We start from the raw sequence: 22,707 nt of genomic DNA, 5'->3' as shown, positions 1-22,707 counted from the left end.
CCTTATCTACATAAAGAATTTCTTTCTTAATTTTCCCTTTTACTATTTGATTCATAGCTGTTTTATTACAACTCTCATAAAAGTATCTTTGGCTATGCCGTCGTGTTGCAGAGTGTCACTTAAATGGTAAAGATATGCAATAACAAGGCACATTTTTAGTTTTATTCTTCAGCTTCAAATTAGTTAATTTTCTTTTTGCATATAGTTTTTATCAATGGTGTTTCATGGACTTGAATATTTTGTTTTCATTATTATAGGTGCCACCAGTGGGTACTGAACTTCCGGCTGGCACTCTACCCTGTGAGCAGGTGTCACCTTTTCCTGGACCTTCTCAAATTCAGGTGCCCCTAACTTGTCAAATTATTTTCTGTGCCCCTGCTTTTCTTCACAGAATTTGTACAGATTCTCCATTGCATCATCTTGGCTTCCAACTCATTTGGTTGTGATTTATTAATATTCTTTTAAACCATATCTGGCAGGCTAGGTATGGTGGCACATGCCTTTAATCCCAGCATTACAGTGACTGTTATTTTCAGGCCATTCAGGGCTACCTACTGAGACTCTGCCTCAAACAAATAAATAAATAATAAACTGTATCTGGCTATACTAATCAGATGAAGAACTCTGAGTTGAAGTGGGAGACCCCCTCAGTATATAAAGTGGAAAGCAATCAAAGAAGACACTTGCTGTCAACCTCCAACTTCTGTACACATGTGTATATAAGTGCTATCTACCCCATCCCCCCAGCAACACAGGCACACACATAAAATGCAACTTTGAAAGGGGGGAGGGGGAAGTAAAGTTTCTAAGCTGTTATAAAAATTAAAAGTTGTATGTATTTAATTAGGAGTTCCAGAATCAGAAAAGAGAGTACTCTTAAAATCTTTGAAGACCCCTCCCTACAATCCCCCAGAGTTGTCCATCCCCTTTTCTTAAAACTCTGTCTGCACTCTGTTTAAAGAAAGGAGCCACGGGGCTAGAGAGATGGCTCAGCAATTAAGAGCACTGACTGCTCTTCCAGGGGACCCGGCTTCAACTCCAGAACCCATATGGCAGCTAACTGTCTGTAACTCCAAGATCTGACACCTTAACACAGGCATACATGTAGGCAAAACACCAGTGCACAACAAATAAAAAAATTTTAACAGGGAAGGAAGGAACCACAAGCCAGGCCTAGTAGAAAAAGATCTAAAATCCTACCACTTGGATGGGTAAAGCAAAAATGTTGTAGGTTATTTAGGATAGCTAGCCTACAAGAGCAAGCCCTTTTCCAGAGGGAGAAAGCTGGGAACCTCGTGGGTAACCGATACTGCTTTCTCTCGGGGCTTACAAGATTTTCCTTATGTGGTTATCATTTCTTTGATTAGTGAAATAGTTGAAGTGCAGTGTGGCCATACTCACCTGTGATATTTAATTTATTGTTTACTTTTCCCACTACTGTGTTACCAATGTATTTCATTGCATTCTCATCAAGAAAGCAAGAAAGTACTTGTTCTAATTGCACTGTAAACATGAAAAAGCAAGTAAATTTGAAATGATATTTGTAATTAATTTTAAGTTATGTGTAGAAATGAATGACAAATTGCTTACATGAAAAGCACAGTATGAATTTATCCCTACTTTTTTGATCCTAATTTTCAATTGAACCTGCCATGAAAGTCTTAACTCCAATAGAGAATACGCTCTTATCAGCTGAGGCATAAAGTTTTAGGAGAAAAGGATATGAAATGCAAAAGCCTATAAATTGGGGGAGGTTTTGTTTGTTTGTTTGGTTGGTTGGTTTTTTGTTGTTTTTTGTTTTGTTTTGTTTTTTGTTTTTTTTTTTTTTTTTTTTTTGGTTGCCTAGTTCTCATTAGAAACATGTATTCAGAAGCCTGGAACCATGTTATGGGAGTATCACTTAAACCTAGAAACCTAGGAGTTTGAGACCAACTTGGGAAACATAGCAAGACATTTAAGACAGCCTACAGATTTCTGAGGGGTGTTAAAGTGTAATGAGAAATATGTGAAGTGGATAAAAGCCTGCATATAGGAAAGAAAGACAAGGTTAGAAGCAAAATGGAGCTTATTGTAAAAGTAGAAGGCACTTCAGATGTGCACTAGTGAAACATAGCACCTCCTTGATGCTGTTTATGAGAAAAGGAGATGCTTGTACTTGAATTTCCGTAAGGGTTGATGGACTCACTGCCTGATATGTCATCGTGTTACACTATACTGGATTTCATATTCAGTATTAAAACAAATTCTATGTTGTAATATAAAACATAAAATAATATGTTCCATGTAAATTAGCTATATATATTGACTCTGAAGGTACTAAACAGTACTGTAACTGTTTTTGCTTAGTCCCAGCAACCACTAGAAGATCTCGATGCTCAGTTGAGAAGAACGCTTAGTCCAGAGAGTATTACAGTGACATCTGCAGTTAGTGTAAGTGTTTAAAGCCCTGATAAGAAATGTCTTCAAATTGTTTTCTAGAACACAAACTGTAATATAGATCGTTATTACTTTAATTCTTATTCAGAGTCCTTGTCAACAAAAATGGCACGGGAATAATACTGACCCCTAAAGTAACTATGGAAAAGATATCAGAGATGCTTGTTGTGCTTTATTTCTTTACCTCTGGGCAAATTATATTGCAGATCTATCTTAGGAAATTTGTATTTATGCTTTGGAAGAGATTAAACCTCTGTGACAATATTTTGATTAAAACTATTTTCCAGCAAGGCATGGTGGGACAAGGTATCCTCAGGAGGCAAAGGCAGGTAGATCCCTGAGTTCGAGGCCAGCCTGGTCTATAGAGCAAGCCAGGACAGCCAGGGCTACACACACACACACACACACACCAAAAGAAAAGAAAAGAAAACAAAAAAACCTGGCTATTTCAAAAGGGGGGGGAGCCCCAATAAATATCTAAGCTACACTGTTTAAAATATCTTGTGATAGGCATTAGAGAAATGGCTCAGCAGTTAAGTACACTTGCTGCCCTTGAAAAAGACCAGAGTTCAGTTCACAACACCCCAACTCTCGCAGTTCTAACTCAACCTTCAAGGAATCCAATGCCTTTTTCTGGCCTCAGATTGCACCTGTATACATACACAAAAATTTTGTGAGTTAGCTGGGCATGGTGACACAAACCTGTAGTCCTAGCACCTGGGGAGGTGGATGCAGGCACATCTCTGTAAGTTCAAGGCCAGCCTGATCTACAAAGTGAGTCCAGGATAGCCAAGGCTATGCAGAAACTCTGTCTCAGGGACAAAAAACTGTGAGTAAAACTTAGAACAGTACAGAATTAAGGTTCAATGTTTCTTCCTAAAAGCTACCTTTCTGGGCTAGAGAGATGGCTCAGAGGTCAGGAGCACTGACTGTTCTTCCAGAGGTCCTGAGTTCAAATCTCAGCAACCACATGGTGGCTCACAACCATCTATAATGTCATCTGATGCCCTCTTCTGGCAAGCAGGTGCATATGCAGATAGAGTACTCACATTAAATAAATAAATCTTTTTTTAAGCTACCTTTCTATATCAGACCTTTAGGTTGTAAAAGAGAAAAGGAAACCAACAAAAACACGCTGCAAACATATTTCTTTATATACACTATCTTTCTGTTATTTTACATAGACCAGAGGAAAGGTGACAATGCAAAAGTTTTAAAAATGATTGAAACTAAAGATTCTTTGGTATCTGTGTATATGTGTTTTGCAGCCTCTGTCCACGGTGGCTTCAACGGGAGTTACAGAAGCAGGAATTCAGCTTCAAAAGGAAGGTGAGATGCCTCCTTTTTCCTTTTGTTTCATTGAACCCAGTTTTACCTGTGACTGATAGTACAGTTTACTATTTAAAACACATTTTTTACAATGTTGGTGCACTTTAGACTGCTATATGGAAGAAAATCACGACTGAGGAGCATTGCTAACTAATTTCAAAAACAGGAACTTTTAGTTGATTCACAACTCTTGGATGATTACTGGGGTGAAGAGGTACATGTAATAAGCATTGTATGGTTTCAAAGCATGTGATCCTTTGTTATTATAAAATACAATTTACAAGCCTAAGTGTGCTGTGCCACTGTAATCCCAGCATTTAATGTGCAGAGGCAGGTTAATTTTGAGTGGAAGGCCAGACTGAGCGACATAGTTAAAGCAAGCCTGGCTACATAACTAGACACCGTCTCAAGGGGGGAAAGAGGGAGGAATAGTCAATTTACAGATAACTATTAACATTTGTAACACTGACGATATAGAAATATAGTTCAGTTTGAAAACATAGATAATCGTTTATTCATAGATAAAAATGTAAGATACCTAATTTTATAAGTTTAGACATTATAATTTTTATTTTCAAGGCAATCACATTCTGAATTGACTCATTAAAATAGTAGAAATCTGTATAATAGTCTTGAAAGTCGAGAAATGAACAAAGTATAAATTCCTGATGTATATTAGATACCTTGAATGTACAATAATAATAGTACCCCAGTACTAAGAATGAAATCTTTCTATCACTTGGGACTGGGGCTGTCTGTGTGTGTATATGTACCAAATAAAAGGGGATGCAAACACTAGGTGTCATTCTAGAACTCACAAAACTAACGCAGGGAGATCGCCATGAGCTAGTTACAGGCCAGTGTGGGATATAGCAACAGACCTTGTCTCAGAGAAGCAAAATAGGGGATAGAAGCATGTAAAATGTGAAAAGATGACTTTTTAAATCAGAAGATTTGTTGTTTGTTTGTTTGAGACAGGATCTTTCTATATAGCCCTGACTGTCCTTGAACTCACTGTGTACATGAGGCTGGCCTCAACTCACAAAGATCACCTGCCTCTGCCTTCCACGTGCTGGAATTAAAGTTGCATACTACTATACCTGGCAAGATAGAAAATAAACGGTTTGGACAACTATGTAGTCATTTGTATAAAGTCAAGCTGAATACTAGTTTAGGTCAAGGTAAACTTCTAAATGAATCACAGATGAAACATCAAAACATATCACTATAAAAAATCAAAAGTGGAGCTGGGTGCAGTGGCGCACACCTGTAGACCCAGGCAGATCTTTGTGAGTTTGAGGCCAGCCTGGTCTATAAAGCGAGTCCAGGCCAACCAAGGCTACACAGGGAAATCCTGTCTCAAAAAACAAATAAAAAATAAAGTCATAAAAGTGTATATGCATGAAAATACTATAAGCCCATTTTTTATATAATTAAAACATTCTAAAAAAAAAAGAAGAAGAAGAAATAGTAAAACCTTCTGACCTACTTAAAAACAATATTTATGCCTTTCCCTCCAAGTATCTAGAGCAAAATCCAAGACCATTTGGGTTTTTTTGTTTGAGTATTTTGGTGGTTGGTTTGTGGGGCAGGGAGACTGTACTGTATAGGTAAGGGTTGCCTTGAACTCCTGATCCTCATGCTTTTAGCTTCTGAGTGTTAGAGTTACTGAAGTGTGCTACCCTGCTTGACTGAAACCACCAAACTTACTACAAAGACTTTCATGTGACACAGTCTCTGCATAATTTTCTATTGTTCACTTATATATTCTGTCATTTCATCTACAAATAAAGATATTTTGCTTTCTTCCTCTCAATAAAAATCTGTTGTACTCCAGAGTTACAGCAACTAATAATATGTACATGGATGAGCTTAGCTGTGTTCGAATAAAATAAAAAATGAACAATAAAAAAATTATTCCATTAATCAGTTTCTAATTACCAATACAGAGGAATGGGCTACTAAGTTTAGTATACAGCCCAGAGTAGGCAGTAGTCGTCTCTTAGAATGACACTAATTAAAAAAATTTGAAAAAACAGGAAAAATCTGTGTGTGTGTGTGTGTGTGTGTGTGTGTGTGTGGTTGGTTGGTTTGGTTGGTAGGTTGGATTTTTTTTTGAGACAAGGTCTCACTGTGTAGCTCTAGCTGTCCTGAATTTCACCCTGTGAATCAGGCTAGTCTCAAACACACAAGAGGTCTACCTTCTTCCTCTACCCTAGTGCTGAGTTTAAAGGTGTTCTCCACTGTGACCAGCTGGGAAATACATATTTATATGTGTAAAATGTGTAACTTGTTGGATGGGGGAAATTGATGTAAGTACAGAAATAAATAAAAAAAATCAGGAAAGTATAATTATTTTTTAATTAAAATTTTATTTTTTATATAGTAATTACAGTCTATTCAATTTGTATCCCAGCTGTAGCCCCCTTCCTCATTCATCTCCTCCCATGTCCCTCCCCAAGTCCACTATAGGGGAGGTCCTCATCACCTTCCATCTGGCCCTAGCTTATCAGGTCTCATCAGGACTGGCTGCATTGTCCTCCTCTGTGCCCTGGCAAGGCTGTTCCTGTCTCAGGGGGAGGTGATCAAAGAGCCAGACACTGAGTTCATGTCAGAGACAGTCTCTGTTCCCATTACTTGGAGACTGAGCTGCCATGGGCTACATTTGATCAGGGGTTCTAGGTAATATCCATGAATGGTCCTTGGTTGGAGTATCAGTCTCAGAAAAGACCCCTGTGCCCAGATTTTTTGGTTCTATTACTCTCCTTATGGAAGTATATTTATTAATAGAAAAGAGTTTCTAAAATTCAACAGGGACTAAAAAATAAAAGATGCAAAAATGTAAACTTAAATATGAAATACTTGGGTGGGTGGGTGCTTTCAGATAGGATTTGTTTTCCCTGACTGTCTTTGAACTCATTCTATAGATCAGGCTGGTTTGAACTCAGAGTTGCCTACCTCTGCCTCCTGAGTGCTGGGATTTAAAGGCATGTGCTATAGAAATACTTAACAAAAATAGAAAACAAAAATATAAACAATAGCATTTCTCAGCCTCCCTGGAAAAACCTCTGGCAGTCAGTTTAGTAATGTCTGTCAAAGTTGTAGTGCATAGATGTATAAGAGACTGTTTCTCAGAGAACTTTGAGAATGTAAAAAAGGCCAGTATGACGGGCTAGGCAGGCAGAGGCTCCTGCTGCCAAGTCTGTCAGCCTGAGTTTGATCTTTAGGACTTAGAAGGTGGGAGAAGAGAACCTGCCACTGCAAATTGACCTCCTGACATTTCATGACACACAAGTGTGCATACACACAAAAAATAAAGCTAGTTTTCTTTGTGTGTATGTATTTAAAGATTAAAAACTGTTCTTGCCTGGTGAGGTGGCTCAGTGCTTAAAGGTGCCACATGACTGAACCTGACAACCTGCTTTCTGTCTCAAAGGATCTGCACTGTATAGAGAACTGAGCCCTGAAAGTTGTCCTCTGACATGTACTGTTTACATGCAAGCTCATATTCAAATATAGACCGTAGTAGTAATTAAAGTTTTAAAAACAAATCTTGAGCTGCTTTGCACACCTATAATTCCAACACTTGGAAGACTGACACAGATCAATTCTTTTGTCATCCTGAGCTAGCAGACTGTTTCTAAGGGTGGGAAAAGAATCTTTAATGTCATATTTTCGGTGAAATTGCAAAGAAACTAACAAGAGATGCTAATTTGCTTTTTATCTCCTTGTTACTTGTTTCTGTTTCTCCAGGTACTGAAGGTCATGTCCCAGCAACTAACGCAGGAGCTGGTGTTGTTAAAATGGGGCGATTTCAGGTAAGATGGTCATTTTCTTTGCCTTAATATCCTCTTTAGAGTGGCAAGGGCTGTGAACCTAGATACTTGGTTGGGAACCTGAGGCAGAAGGGCCATTCGTTCAAGGCCTTCCTTGGACTACAGAGTGAGTTCAAGTCCAGACTGCTAACTTAGTGACATCTTTTCTCAAAAAAATAAAAAGTAAAAAGAAGGCTAAGATGTACTCAGTGGTAAAATAGTTAAGTAACATGTTCAAGACCCTCCATTCAATCCCAAGTCCAACCAAAAAGGGAAATATATATTATCTACCTATTTGGGACATTATTGTCAATCTAATAAAGTATTTTTATACCATTTTATTTCTCTACCCTTTACCTCTAATAAACCATTAGTGCTAATTAAAGAAAATGCAAACACATATTTTCTTCCTCTACAACTGGCTATTGCTTCTCTAAATGGTCTTTTTTAGGTCTTTTTTCCCCGATAGCTATTTGGTTTACCTAGATATTCTTCTATTCCTGGTTATTGTAATTTTACAATACACTAAGGAAAGTAATAGTAAACATTTATGTCTAAAAACAGTTTCTATATTTAGGATATTTTTCTTAGGATTCAACCCTCAAGTGAAGTCCCATCAAGTGATAATACATTTTCTTTCTCCCTTTGGTTGAACCAGTGAATTTTTGGCTCTTAGTACATATAAAACTGTTTTTACAATCAGTTTTAAATTATTTGGGGGTGGGGCTCAGGAGAGATGGCTCAGAGGTTAAGAGCACTGGCTGCTCTTTCAGAGGTCCCAAGTTCAATACCCAGCAACCACATGGTGGTTCACAACCATCTATAATGAGATCTGGCGCCCTCTTCTGGCCCGCTGGTACACTTGCGGGCAGAACAGTGTACCTAATTTAAAAAAAAGAGAAAGATTCCAAATCCTGTAACCTGTTATTTATAATTTGGCTGAGATATGAATTTGAGTCGTGTCACTTGAGAGGTAAAAATGAATCATTTAGTCAGCAGCCACTGAGAATGTGTATCATTGTACTGATGTGATGGTCTCTGTAATAGCTGTTCAGTTTACTTCACAGTGTTTGAAGAGACTATTAAAATTCCACAGGTTTACTGGAAAATCCTCTTCTTCATCCTCATTCTTGCCCCTCCTGCCTTCATCCAACCTTTTAAGTTAAGCTCTCCAACTCAGGCTATGTAGATGAGGGTAACTTTGAATTTCTGATACTCCTGGGGTTACAGGCATACATCGCAAACTCTAGTTTTTACTTAGTGCTGGAGATCTTGCTCAAGGGCCTCATTTGTGCTAGGCAAGCATTCTGCCACCTGAACTGCATCACCAGTAGATTGATCTTTTTTGACTTCCCACACCCCTTCTTGTCTGTTTGGCCTTGGGTGGTGATGTTGGGTGTTTTGTTTTTGAGGAAAGGTTTCGCTGTGTGTGTAACCTTGGCTGGAACTTGCTGCATAGACCCCATTGGCCTTGAACTTAGAAAGATCTGCTTGCTTCTACCTCTGGAGTGCTGGGGCTAAAGACGTTCACCACCACCTTAGCCAGGGACATAATTTTTAATGATCCTTCGTTCTGTTTTTCCATCAGGTTTCAGTTACGATGGATGATGCCCAGAAAGAGCATAAAAATAGGTCAGACGATACAAAGTCGGTTCATTTTGAATCTAGCACATCAGATTCATCAGTTCTTTCAAGTAGTAGTCCTGAGAATACCCTGGTAAAGCAAGAGCCTAATGGAATCACTATCCCTGGCATCTCCTTAGATGTGCCAGACAGCACCCACAAAACACCTACCCCTGAAGGGAAGTCAGAAACAGGGCAGCCTACCAAGGTCGGACGTTTTCAGGTGACAACTACAGCAAACAAAGTGGGTCGTTTCTCTGTTTCAAGAACTGAGGACAAGGTCACAGAGCTCAAAAAAGAAGGACCAGTGACCTCTCCTCCTTTCAGAGATTCAGAACAAACTGTTATTCCTGCTGTGATACCAAAGAAGGAGAAGCCTGAGCTAGAAGAACCTTCTCATCTGAATGGGCCATCTTCAGACCTGGAGGCTGCCTTTCTAAGCAGGGGTACAGAGGATGGCTCGGGTAGTCCACACTCTCCCCCTCAACTGTGTTCAAAGAGCCTTCCCATCCAGAATCTAAGTCAGAGCCTTAGTAATTCATTCAACTCCTCTTATATGAGTAGTGATAATGAGTCAGACATTGAGGATGAAGACTTAAGGTTAGAACTGCGACGACTGCGAGAAAAGTAAGTAAATTTTTCCTGTAAAATAGTGGCAGATACTGTATCTCTCCTAGTATTAATAGCTTTTCCATATACTTTGAGCACAAAGTGATGATACACAAAAAGCTAAAATTACCTGTTACATCATTCTTTGCATTGTCCTGTACACTTTCAGCACTTGTGGCGTTTCTAGTTTTGGGATCTCTCAACACCTTTTTTTTTTTATTATTACGTTATTTTTGTTAAAGAAAGTTTATTTATGTATATACGTGTTTTGCCTGAATATGTGTTTGTGTACAGTGTGCATATCTGGTGCCCCTGGAGGACAGAGGACAGTATCATTCTCTGGAACTGGAGTTACAGGTGGTGGTTAGCTGTGGCGTAGGTGCTGGCAACAAACCCAGGCCATCAGCAAGAGGAGAAAGTGCTCATAACTGCTGAACCATCTCTCCATCTTTGTTCATAACTTAACCACTCTTGGTTGTTTGTTAGTCTATAACATGAAATCTCATAGTAGCACTACAATATATGATTGTGTTTACAGTTAATTATTACTTGGATCACGGTGGCACATATACCTACCTTCTGTATGCCCTCCAGTCTCTTTAACATGCTTTCATCTAGGGTAGGAGCTTACTGGAATATGTTTTGTGAACAGAGACCAGCAAAATGAATTGGCTAACTAGAATCTCACAGCGCATTTAGCAAAGGAATTTATAACTATGTCAGCACTTGAATGCAGATTTAAGAATATGCTTTAACTCTTACATCAGCAATGATGATTATATTTTTATCTGTTATCTTTTGTAGGCATCTTAAAGAGATTCAGGACCTGCAGAGTCGCCAGAAGCAAGAAATTGAAACTTTGTATACCAAACTGGGCAAGGTTCCCCCTGCTGTCATTATTCCCCCAGCTGCTCCTCTGTCAGGAAGAAGGAGGAGGCCCACTAAAAGCAAAGGCAGCAAGTCTAGTCGCAGCAGCTCGTTGGGTAATAAAAGCCCACAGCTTTCAGGTAAAAACCCTGGGCCAGTCAAGTCAATCATCTTGTGTTTCTGTCTCCCACCACGTATGTAACTTATTGAACACTTGTTAACTTTTATCAAATTTCAAAGGAGTTTGGCTTTCTAATATTCCTTAGAGTCTTTGACTCTTCTATCCTGGTGTATTTTGAACCTCTAGACTCTATAGAAGTAGGTTTGGCTTTATTTTGTTTTTTTAAATGTAATCATTGTTACTGTCTATTTACTGATAATCTTCACTTATGATTGTTCTTCAGAATAAACATTTAGCTCTGCCTGTTAATTCATGCAATTCAACACTTGACTAGACCCTTGGGCATTTAGAAGAAAAAAATTAGTAAACTGCTTAGTAAACTTCAAATTATTTTTTCTTCCTTCCTTCTTTCCTTCCTTCCTTTCCTCCTTTCTTTGTCTCTCCCTTCCTTCCTTCATTTATCTAATTTTTTCATGTTCATTGGTGTTTTGCCTGCATATATGCCTCTGTGAGAGTGTCAGATCCCCTAGAACTAGACTTATAGATGGTTGTGAACTGTCATGTGGTTGCTGGGAATTGAACCCGGTTCTCTGGAAGAGCAGCCAGTGCTCTTAACTACTGAGCTATCTCTCCCCTTTTTTATATATCTGATATGGTTCGTGTTTATAAGAAAATGTAAGCAGAAAGTAACAGCTTATTGTATAGTCACCATCTTTCTAATATGGCAGAAAACAGTGAATATGGAAATAGAAATGGAATTTTTGTATCTATTGCATGTTCTCTTCAGGCTAGTGAGCCTGCATTATCTAAAGCTATCATTCTTAAGGAGCAATTCATGTAACCCTACGTTTATAAACATCTTGTTTCTCATCTTTATATCAATAAGGATTTTGTCCATTTGTCAATTTATAGTTTTGGGGGTTTTTTTTTGTTGTTGTTGTTGTTGTTTGGGTTTTTTGTTTCTTTTGGTATTTTTGCCACTCGGGACAAATAGGAAACAGAATCAGTAAATGTATTAGAAATTATGTATGTGTTGTATTTTTCCCTTTAGTCTTTCTTTTTATTTTATTTTATTTTATTTTATTTTATTTTATTTTATTTTATTTTATTAATCATATTTATTGACAGTATGGTCTCATGTATCCCAGACTGGCTTCAAACTCACTGTGTAGTTAAGGATTACCTTCTTGATCATTCTTCCTCCACTTCCAAGTGCTAGGATTACAGATACGCACCACCATACCTGGTTTAGTGCTTGAGATCAAACCCAGTACTTCATGAATGCTAAGTGAATGGAGATACATCCTCAGCCCCTTCTACATGTTTCTCCATGCCTCTTTATCTTTCAGCAGGTAACCTGTCTGGTCAGAGTGGAACTTCAGTCTTACACCCCCAACAGACCCTCCATCCCCCAGGCAATACCCCAGAGACTGGGCACAACCAGCTGTTACAGCCTCTTAAGCCATCTCCCTCCAGTGACAACCTCTATTCAGCCTTTACCAGTGATGGTGCCATTTCAGTACCAAGCCTTTCTGCTCCTGGTCAAGGTAAGAATTCAAAGTGACCACCATCTTCTAGAAACATTAAAGTGGAAATATCGCCATATATGGGACAAAAGCAAGGTAAATAACTTACTGCCATCAGCTGAGCAGAAAGAGCCTGAATAATTAAACATTGACTGGCCATTGGATTTAGCAGGAAAGCTGATTCATGATTAGAATCACCGACCCCCTTGCTTTCTGCCACCTGGTAAGGTAAACTAGTTTCTTGTTTGGGTTGTTTGTTGTTGTCTAGACAACACCTCATTCAGTAGCCTGGACTGGACTGATCTGTAACTCAATGTGAAATCCAGGCTAAAATTGAACTCCTGGCAATCCTCTTGCTTCAGCTTCCCAAATGCTGGAATTCAGGTGTAAGCTGTCAAACCCAAAATGGCTTTTTTTCCAGGAGTGATCATTACACCTGAAGCCAAATGTAGCTTATTTAAGACTTAGATCTTAACCTTTCACACTAAGGCGAGACTTTGTGGACAAAATTCTAAGGAGTTGGTACAGTTTTTAAAAACAAATTGTTTGTTTGTTTGTTTGTTTGTTTGTTTTTTAAGCCAGTGTGCTTGTAAACTTCTAAGCATGGTAACAGCATACTAAAATAACTAGTCCTAAAATCTGTCTTTTTAAATTCCAGAGAGTAGGAGGGGCTCCAGGAGAGAAATGTCCTAAGATCAATTCTTGATCCATATTTACTTTCCAAAGTAGTGTTTTGTTTTAGTATTGTTCAAAACATTACTGCAGAGAGCTTTTAGTAACTAAAATTAAGTGAGAACTGGAAGGGGGCTGGGTAGATAAGTTTTTAAGAGTACTAGCTGCTCTTTACCTGGGTTCAATTCACAGTACCCACATGAGGCTCACAGCCATCCCAGGGGATCTGATGCTCTCTTCTGGCCTCTGAGGACAATGCATGTACATGGTGCGCAGACTTACTTTCAGGCAAAACATTCATACACATTAAATAAATTGAAAGGAAAGCTGGACATTGCAGCACATGCCCTTTACTTCTAGCACTTAAGAGGCTGAGGCCAGGCTGGCACCATAGTAGGGAAACCTGCTTCAAAAGAAAAATAAAAGCAAGAATCCAAAAAATTGAAGTGAATTTGTTATCTGGGTAGAAAGGAAAGGGGGGACAGAACTACAGATAATTAAGTATGTCTAGCACAATTACATGAAAATTAGACATTCAATTTTTTCCTTCACCCAGTTAATGTATTTACTTAATAAGAAACTACCGAAAGTTGCTAGCATCGTTCCAACTGAGAAAATCTTCAGTTCTGCCTTATGGAGTGAGGCCTGGCGTCTATCTCATACAACAGATGGACCTCCCTTCGGATCTCACTCTTCCACATGCCATCCAGTGTGTCACCACTCCAGCCTCAAGCTCTAACATCTTGTAGTTGTGTTGTCTCTTCTCCTCTCTGTTCTTTCCTTTTCCCTTCTCACAGGCTGTGCGAAGTTTAACTGTGCATCTGAGCAGGTGACATTCAAACCTGGTGGCAGGAGGACCCGATTTCTGAGTACGCCCTGCTTGGCTCTTTGTGTGTAACACCTTTACTCCTTCCTTGTCCTTGTTTTTCTGCTGCTTTGGATCTGATTTGTCACGCAGTCCATTTTCATTTGTCTCTTTTATATTTCATCTACTAGTGCCTTGGCTAACTGTTACCCTCAGAAGTTTGGGTCCCCATGTTAACTATAATAAAAGATTCAGAAACAACAAGAGGTTTTTATAGGTTTCAAAATAACCCCCAGGTAGAATTTCTTCTTTTAGTTTTATTTATTCTAGGCTAGACTCTGTCTGGATTAATGCTGTAATACACAATCATATTCAGTGCAAAGACTGCAAGTTTGAGGCCAGCATGGACTACAGAGCAAGTCCATTTTTCAAAATAAAAATTAAAAAATGACAGGAAGTATGTTAGCCACCAATCCTGACTGAAGGTAAAGTTCACCATGTTTCCCATTCTTTTAAATATGGGTTGAAACCTTCTCAGTTAAGCCTGAATGTGTTTTGGTTGAAAAGATGCTGGAAATCTCTACTGCTATTATCCATGAGATTAAGTAGTTCAGAGAACATTTAATATAATTATCTTTTAAAGACCAAAGCCAAATACCTGCAAGTGAAATTTGTCACTGTAATATTAGTAGAACTTCCTTACTTACTGTTTAAAAACAAGGTGCAGGAAGCTAGAAAAATACCACAGTGGAGTGCTTGCCATGTAGATTGAGGGCCTAAGCTTGATCTCTAGAGCCCACATTCAAAGCTGGGCATGTTGGCTTGTACTTGTAATCCTAGTACTAGCAAAATTGGAAAAAGGATCCTGGGTCTCACAAGCAAATCACCTTAGCCATGTTAGCAAGTTCCAGTCCAATAAGACTGTTCCTCAGAGGTTGTCCTCTGACCTCAACATGTAGCCATACGCATAAGAGCACACACCAAAAGAAAAAGGTCTATGTGGGCTGGAGAGATTACTCAACCGTTAAGAACACTGGACTCAGGTTTCCAATACTGGTTGGTTCTAGAGAATGCAACATCATCTTCTAGCCTCAGGACACTACACACACGTTCAACAGACACACATGCAGGCAAAACACCCATACACATGAAATAAGAATAAATCTTAAGAAGAAGGTGACAAATTTCCATAGTACAAATTGCTCTTTTTGTCTTCTCTTTGTAAGGAATGAAGTCAGTGCCCACTTCCTAAGGCTGTTGTGCAATATAAATGTGATATTGCCCATAAAAACAACCAGTACTTAGACAACTCTCAGACTTCACTGTGGTTAGCAAAACCCTACCTGGTACTTAGTAGGTGTCCAGTAAGTGTATATTGAAAGAAAAAGTTCAAGTAAGAAAAAGAACTTTGTCCAGGCACTGTGGCACATGCCTGTAATCCCAGCACTTGGGTAGGCAGAGGGAAGCGAATTGCTGTGAGTTCGAGTCCAGCCTGGTCTGTAAAGTGAGTCCAGGACAGCCAAGGCTACACAGAGAAACCCTGTCTAAAAGAAAAAAAAGAAAAGAAAAGAAAAAAAGAAAAAGAACCTTTTTAGAGTTTGAATAACAATCAGTTAAGGCCTCAAACTTCTGGTGTGGTTATTATTGCTTTTTAAAATGCATGTGCTTAAAGCCATCAGTGTTGAATTCAAGTATGGCTCAGGGAGCCTTTGGCCTCTTCATGGTGGGAAGAAATTATACCCTGCTCTGTTCTCTTGTACCTTTGTGTATTAGATTTAACTTCTATTTCCCTCACTGACATATTTGTCATTCTTGTTCCCCTGTTTTTTTCTCCCGAGTTAGTCATGGATTGGTTCTATGTATAGCCTTCTTTTACCACATTCCCACACATGTCAGTGGTCCAGGGCTGAGCTCTTCAACAGAGTGGCTGGAGGGCATTACCCATTTTGGTAGTTTCCAAGCATGCATAATTTGGGAATACTTTTATCAAGTTTTTCTGATTAGTACTGTGCATGTTATTAGCACACTAGAAAGATGTAAGGACATTAATAATAGGACGGGTATATTTTGCAGTAAAATGTGACATGTTCAGGCCTGTGATACACACCTAATATATCTCAGAAGAAAGAAAGCAAACCAGGGCTTCTTTCTATGAAATCTGATATGCACCATTTTAATTAATTTTCACACCAGACTCTTAAGTATTGGCAGTATTATTATCTGTTTGAAGATGAAAGGTCTTATACCTACTGAAGGTGCATCAGGGTATATCATGTCAAACTCCTGGACTAAAATCCAGGAGGTAGTTTTTTAAAAAAAATACATAGAAAACAGGTGCTTGGAAGAGTGGGGACCCCTACTCGTTTTAGATACATTATCCTATGTTCTCAAAATAGTTTGGAAGCACGGCTTGGCTTAATGCTCTATATTTAAAGGTTGCTTGTTTTCCACATACTTTTAAAGTTGTGTGCATGCCTGTACGTGTGTGTGTGTGTGGTGTGTGTGTGTGTGTGTGTGTGTGTGGAGAGAGAGAGAGAGGACAAGCATAGAATGTGGAAATATAACAACCAGTTTAAATTAACTTAAAGCTGTAACAATGGTACTGATTAAAATGCTTCATAACAACCCAGCAGGAGAAACAGGAAGTAGGACAAAGTCAATAAATTACTGTTTGGCTATTTGAAATTCAAGCAGTGAGTCCTGTTCCTTTCTCCTCCAGAAACTTAATGCCACAAAACAAAGATTAGATTTAAAAGCTCAGCATCTGTTTTCCAGCCTTTATAGTCCATCTGATAATGATGTTAATACTCACAGCCAATTAGATTTATCCATAGACTTGGTAAACTTATATCTACATCTAGGGCTACTAGGTCCCACCAATGGTGTCCCCTCCTGCTTTCTCTTGCTGGGCTTTCTGTGTGCTGTTTGGAGAGTCTATAAAGATTTTACACTGATATTTCTTTAACAAACTGCTCTCTCTTTGTGCTTCAGGGAAGATGGTGAAAAAAGTCTGTCCTTGCAACCAGCTCTGTAGTAATTATCTTTTCTTTCTTTTACTTTTGGCCCTGATTGCAAAGCCATGAGTTCTTTAAACTCTGAAGCTTCATTTAACTCCCTGTTTCCTACTTTCCATCCATCCCTGCACCCTTTTCTGAGATATTCCTTAACATGCTTAATTGCTATATTTAATTACTCCTACTTCCAGAGACCACTTCACAGTCAGTGCTGTCCTGCGAGCCCAGCTGTGCTAGTCGTGGACCCACGGTGTCCCAAGGATAGGAATGGGAGATGGAGGGAGCCGGGTTCTGTATAAAAGAGTCTCTGAGGCGCTCCGCATGAGCACATCACTGTTGGTTAGCACTGGAAACTCAGCAATGATCTAGGCTAGACAGCCATGTCCTCACACCATTCATAGCTCCGTAGAAGTTGGTGCTCAGCTACAGGGGAAAGGAATGCTACTTGGTTGATAGAGCTTGGGTTTCTCATTAAAATAAAATGCAAATATTCAGCACCCAACAGGCTTTAAGAATCTAGAGTTAACAAGAAAAATTCTGTGGGTGGGATTCTTTGGCAGTAAATGTGGCTTATAGCGGCTGTTGGACACTTCTTAACCTGGTTGTGAAGTGTTAAGAGAAACTCCAAACATGAATTTAGGGGAATAAAATCTATTGTACTTTATAAAGCTTTCAGGGGGGACTGGAAACACTTAAAGTTAGCACAAGACCCAGAAAGCCTATTAATCCTGTTTTACAGTCAGATACTACAATAAAAAAAAAGTTAACTACACGGTGACTCTCCCTTGTAGGGTAAACTGCATTTGCAGAATACATTATTGAGGAATGTAGACTAAAATGAATGGCATTTGGTTTTAAAGGGCCCTCACAGGATCAAGAGCAACTAGCATCAGACTAGAAAAGTGTGACTTCTGGCATGAGCTCTCTGGACAAGCAGTGCTCACCCCGACTTGGCTTCTCATTTGGCATCGACAGCTCTGCTCACTTGTGGATATTTTTATTGTTTTGATCATCTGGCCTGTCATCCAGCAGGATGCTAGTCCTCGTGCATGCCACATGCCTGCTTTCTGGGTTTCCTTACTGTTGTGACTGCCCATCCTCATGACCTGTGCTTCCTCCCCACTGCACCTTTGTCCCACACTTGCTATTCAAGGAAGGCTGCTTCGTGTGCTTTTATACTTTCCCACCTGGTTTCCTTCCTGTACTGTAGGTGAATTACTCTACTTTGTTACTGTGTACAGTAACAATCCCCTGCAGTTCTAGCAGGCAGCACATGACTGCAATTATTCCTGTCTTGCCACAGTGACCAGAAGAAGCATGTGAGCACCCTCACTCTGCAGCTTCACTTGAGTCAGCCTTCCTCTAGCACAGACATGCTTTTAGCCAGAGGCATACACCCTAGGTGGTAAAACAGGTACACCCTTTGGTACCAGCTGAGGATTGCAGGGGTCATTTGTAGGTAGGGCTGCTTCTGGTATGCTGCTGTGCTCTGGTGTGCTGCTTTGGCATTGAAAGCAGGAAATTGCATGCACTTAGTCCCAGAGTTCTTTGAGTATGGTAGGGCCTACTGGCTCACAACTTTGGTAACCTTTATATACTATGTAGCAAATATGAAGTCTGCTAATAAAATGGGGGATAAAAAACAAAAATAAGACCATGACTCTTTTTTCCCTCTTCCCTAAAACTTGCCTCTTCGAATAACCTTCAGTGTGCCCTCCAGCTGAGCAGAAATCAGGCAGGACACAGACTCCTCCTTTCTTTCTCATCAAACCATAGAAATAGAAATCCTTCATCGTAACCTATGCCTCCTGTCCCCTCTGCACCCTTACCTCAGCTGCATTCTCCTGTTGCTTCTACGCAGGAGTGCTTGTTCTATTGGGAAGAGTGGGGAGAAGGGATGAGAATCCTTGACCAATTAGAACCCAAGTCCTCGAGAAAACCGTAACTCCCTGGAGCTGAGAGGTTCAGGCACATGTCCCACTACCAGATCTCAGTTCTTTACTCATGGGGCATGGAGAGGAGTTGGAGGCTTGGCTCCTTCCAAGTTTATATTTACAATTCCTATTTATGGTTTCAGGTGAAATTCTGTTTTTGAACAGAACGTGTTACATCTTGTTATTTCTTTCTGTTAAAGAGTGGCTAAAGAATGTCACAGTATCCTCATGGTCTGGGAACCCCATCTTTTCTACTGCAAGCACTGATCTCTGCTTTTGAACTACTTTAACTTGCGCACTGCACAGTACTTCTTTGCCCTGCTTTCTACAAAGTTCCATAGCAGCCAGCCTGTGGATCATATCACTCCCTCATCAGTGTGGTGCTGGGAATAGAGCACTGGCAAACAGTCCCGGTGTTACAAGATGCTTTGAAAGAAGCCCTTGCCCTTCATGCCTGCCATCATTCCAAGTTGTCGAGCCTTATCTGCAAGCTATGGAAGAGAAACCATTTTCATTACGTGTTATGCAAAGGCAAATGGATAATAAAACATTGAAATCTTCCTCTCCTGCATGGCTTCCCAATTATTCTCCCCATTCTGTGGCTTGCCAGTCATTATCCTGTGACATTTTCCCCTTTCCCTGGAGTTATGCCCTAGACCCCTTTTTAATGCTAGTATTATGTTGCTTACAATTCTAGGGACCAGCAGCACAAATACGGTTGGAGGAACAGTGAGTAGCCAGGCTGCCCAGGCGCAGCCTCCTGCCATGACTTCCAGCAGAAAGGGCACATTCACAGATGACCTGCACAAGTTGGTAGACAACTGGGCCCGAGATGCCATGAATCTTTCAGGCAGGCGAGGCAGCAAAGGACACATGAATTATGAGGTAAGTCTTCCCTTTTTCTTCAGCTTCCTGCACTACCTGTGTGTGCACATATACACCTGGCACATGAATACATATCTCCGACCCAAGTTTTCCCTCCTTGTTAAGTGTAGAACCAATAAATACCATGGGAGGCTTTGTTACATTTGCTAACACTAAGATTTGAGCATCTCAGCTCTAGAACAGCATGCAGTATCACCCATTTTGTGTGTGGGTATTGCACCTATGCCAAATTCTGATTGTTACTTTGTTTTTAGGGTCCTGGAATGGCAAGGAAGTTCTCTGCTCCTGGGCAGCTGTGCATTTCCATGACCTCAAACCTGGGTGGCCCTGCCCCCATCTCTGCAGCATCTGCTACCTCTCTAGGTCACTTCACCAAGTCCATGTGCCCCCCACAGCAGTATGGTTTTCCAGCTGCCCCATTTGGCACTCAGTGGAGTGGAACAGGTGGTCCAGCACCACAGCCGCTTGGCCAGTTCCAACCTGTAGGAACCACATCCTTGCAGAATTTCAACATCAGCAATTTGCAGAAGTCCATCAGCAACCCTCCAGGTTCCAACCTGCGTACCACCTAGTCAGACTCGAGGGTGTTAACTGAGTATTTGGGGGCAGGAAATGGAATGCTGGGGGGGTGGGGGTGGGGAAGTAGCCTATATACTAACTACTAGTGCTGCATTTAACTGGTTATTTCTTGCCAGAAGGGAATGTTTTTAATGCCATTTTGAGCCCTCAGAATGGAGAACCACCCTCCCTCTCCATTTGTTGGAGTTCAAAGAGAAGGAAAAAGCAGCTTTCTGGTGGAGGGGCTGATGAGACTGCTTTCCTGTTTCATACCCACCAGTAAGGCCTAGGGCTAGAAGATACCAGAGAGCCCCAAGAGCTCAGTGTAAGCCTAGCCCATATGTATCTGTAAGTGGATAGAGCTCTTAATTTTGACATACGTCCCGAATTCCTTATTCCCTCAACAATGCACACCTTCAGACAAAAAGGTTCTCTCCCATTCTGATTCTGATCCCTACCCCCCAAATTTTTTTTTTCCCTTTAACAACCTAGTCAGAAATACCAGGGGACTGGGGTTGCAACCCTTTCTTATATAGGTCATTATATGCTTTAAGCAAAAGATATTAGCAGCTTTGACTGCGGCATTAGCAATTAGGGAAAACAATGACGTTCCCTGCGGACATGTAACTTTGCCATCAGTTTTGATGTGGAAACACTGTGATATTATAAATGTTGTTGGACAACATTAGTTTTAAGAGTAAAATTTGAAAGGTTTAAAAGGTTCATACATACACACACATACACACACACATACACACACACACAAAGAAGCTAGCTCTGTCCTTTACTTATTAAGACACTTTAACTTTTTCCTTTGTATTTCCATTGTATTAGATAAATAAATGTGAATGTAAAATTGTATAAATTCCTGTACTTGAATACTTCTGTTCTCCCAGTATTGCTTGCTGGATATTTTAGTGCCTTGGACTTCTATTGCTTCTGCTGTTAGCATCAACTTACCAGACCCCAGGTCACCAAAGGGTATGTGGAAAGAAATCTTAGGTCCATGTGACCCCAGCAGTGGATATGCCAAAGGGAAAATGAAAGTGTTTTGTTTTTGTTTTGTTTTTCAGTCGTTCAGCAGATTTGCCTAGAGCAGGTGTAAGATGAGCACAGTGAGAAGTTGGCATCAGTGGTTGAAAACAGAGTTCTGTTTCAGGAAGATTGAGGAGGGTTGTGAGCTGGGTGAAAGACAAGGACTGGAGATGTGGGGGACAAGCTTGTTTGAAGTGATGCCTGGCCAGTGAACAAATGACCTAGAAGAAATTAAACAAAATGAGAGGGGAATGGGCCAGATTTTAAGTTTGGAAGGATAACAGTGCCAAGTCACAGATGGAAAAAGTTGCTCTAAGTAAACCTGCTTGGTTGCCCCCACCTCTCGTTGCACATGTACCACATATTTCTCTGCTTGAAGTACTGTATTGTGGAAAATGGACCCATTTCTGACTTTCTAAGCATTGCAGGAAAAGTGCTTATTTCCTTTCCTATCCCTTTTCTTTTACAATGTTTAAATGGTTGCACAGTTGGAATCTATTGTGCCACCCGTACTTCTGTATTAGAACTAATACTCTCAAATTTTCATATCCTCCATTTCCCCTAATAACAGCAACCAACCAGTATTATCTAGTGCTATGCCTAGTTATATATAACGGGCACATTTTTGGCAATAGGGACCTAATTGGCTGTTTGGGATCTGAAAAAGTGGAGAGAGAAGTAGAACTCCTCATTTCTTGGGTGCTTCCTCCTTCACCTTGAGTTGGGAACTGACACATTTCCAACTTAATGACACATCCCAGGAGTTACCACGCTAGCAAGAGCCTGGCTATGGGTACCTGAACCCCTTCTTCCTTTTAAGAGTCCTGTTCTTTTTAAGTTGGTGTGGGCCCAAAGATACAAGTGAGAGCTGAAAGTTTTAGGAGAGGAAAGTGTAAAGAGCAGGGCTTTTGTTTCAGGTCCTGCTACCAAAGTTGACTCATTTATTCCTTTTTGAGAGAGGTGTGGAAGTGAAGCGGGTTATAGGATGATGGAGTACTTTGTTCCAGCGGTAGAGGGAGCCAAATGCAGCATGCCTTGTTTGGTTTTGGTTTTAGGTCTTTTCTCCCTTCACAAAGGTTTATTTACTGTTGATTTCCCCCTCCTGTGGATGAAATAACTGAAGCCTAGAGGAACGAGCTAGTGCTACTGAACTGTTTAAATTATTTTTGTGTTAATAGTACACTTTGAGTATCTTTTTCCACATTTAAAAAGAACTTTCCGAATTATAAATGTTTTCCTTACGTTATTTAACAATGTACACTGTTTAAAACTGAATTCAAACCTAGGGGTTTCTCAGCAGCCGTTAACTGTACATTTTGCACTAACTCCGGGTGTTGCGCTTCTTGTAAGATTGCGCTTTGTGCTTCAGTTTGTTACCTTTGTAGACTTATTTAATGAAACCATTCAAATAAACCAAACTTGCTTTTGTTGAGCTGTGGGGTGTCATTCCTAGCATTAAAGAAAAAAAAAAAACAAAA

The 22,707-nt window shown here is 40.0% G+C and overlaps 1 protein-coding gene across 31 annotated transcripts in view; it reads left to right on the top strand.

Moving 5' to 3' along the window:
- Nucleotides 1–22,661, top strand: part of Wnk1 (WNK lysine deficient protein kinase 1) — a 127,792-nt gene extending 105,131 nt beyond the window's left edge. For 14 of the 31 annotated variants that reach the window (XM_060384085.1, XM_060384083.1, XM_060384082.1 and 11 more), the window contains 12 exons: nt 258–341; nt 2,347–2,430; nt 3,705–3,765; nt 7,519–7,583; nt 9,169–9,830; nt 10,617–10,819; nt 12,150–12,347; nt 13,796–13,888; nt 16,795–16,836; nt 18,526–18,552; nt 19,449–19,636; nt 19,891–22,661. In XM_060384085.1, the coding sequence (XP_060240068.1) occupies nt 258–341; nt 2,347–2,430; nt 3,705–3,765; nt 7,519–7,583; nt 9,169–9,830; nt 10,617–10,819; nt 12,150–12,347; nt 13,796–13,888; nt 16,795–16,836; nt 18,526–18,552; nt 19,449–19,636; nt 19,891–20,208 (2,025 nt within the window). In that variant the 3' untranslated portion in view covers nt 20,209–22,661. The remainder of the gene's footprint in view (nt 1–257; nt 342–2,346; nt 2,431–3,704; nt 3,766–7,518; nt 7,584–9,168; nt 9,831–10,616; nt 10,820–12,149; nt 12,348–13,795; nt 13,889–16,794; nt 16,837–18,525; nt 18,553–19,448; nt 19,637–19,890) is intronic. The other 17 variants (XM_021632603.2, XM_021632593.2, XM_021632604.2 and 14 more) reach the window with 13 other exon arrangements.
- Nucleotides 22,662–22,707: the final 46 nt, after the last annotated feature.

The sequence above is a fragment of the Meriones unguiculatus genome, chromosome 5 (genome assembly GCF_030254825.1).
Source record: "Meriones unguiculatus strain TT.TT164.6M chromosome 5, Bangor_MerUng_6.1, whole genome shotgun sequence".
Classification (NCBI taxonomy): domain Eukaryota; kingdom Metazoa; phylum Chordata; class Mammalia; order Rodentia; family Muridae; genus Meriones; species Meriones unguiculatus.
The sequence above is the reverse complement of the archived record's forward strand: the minus strand, read 5'-3'. Positions and strand labels throughout refer to the sequence as shown.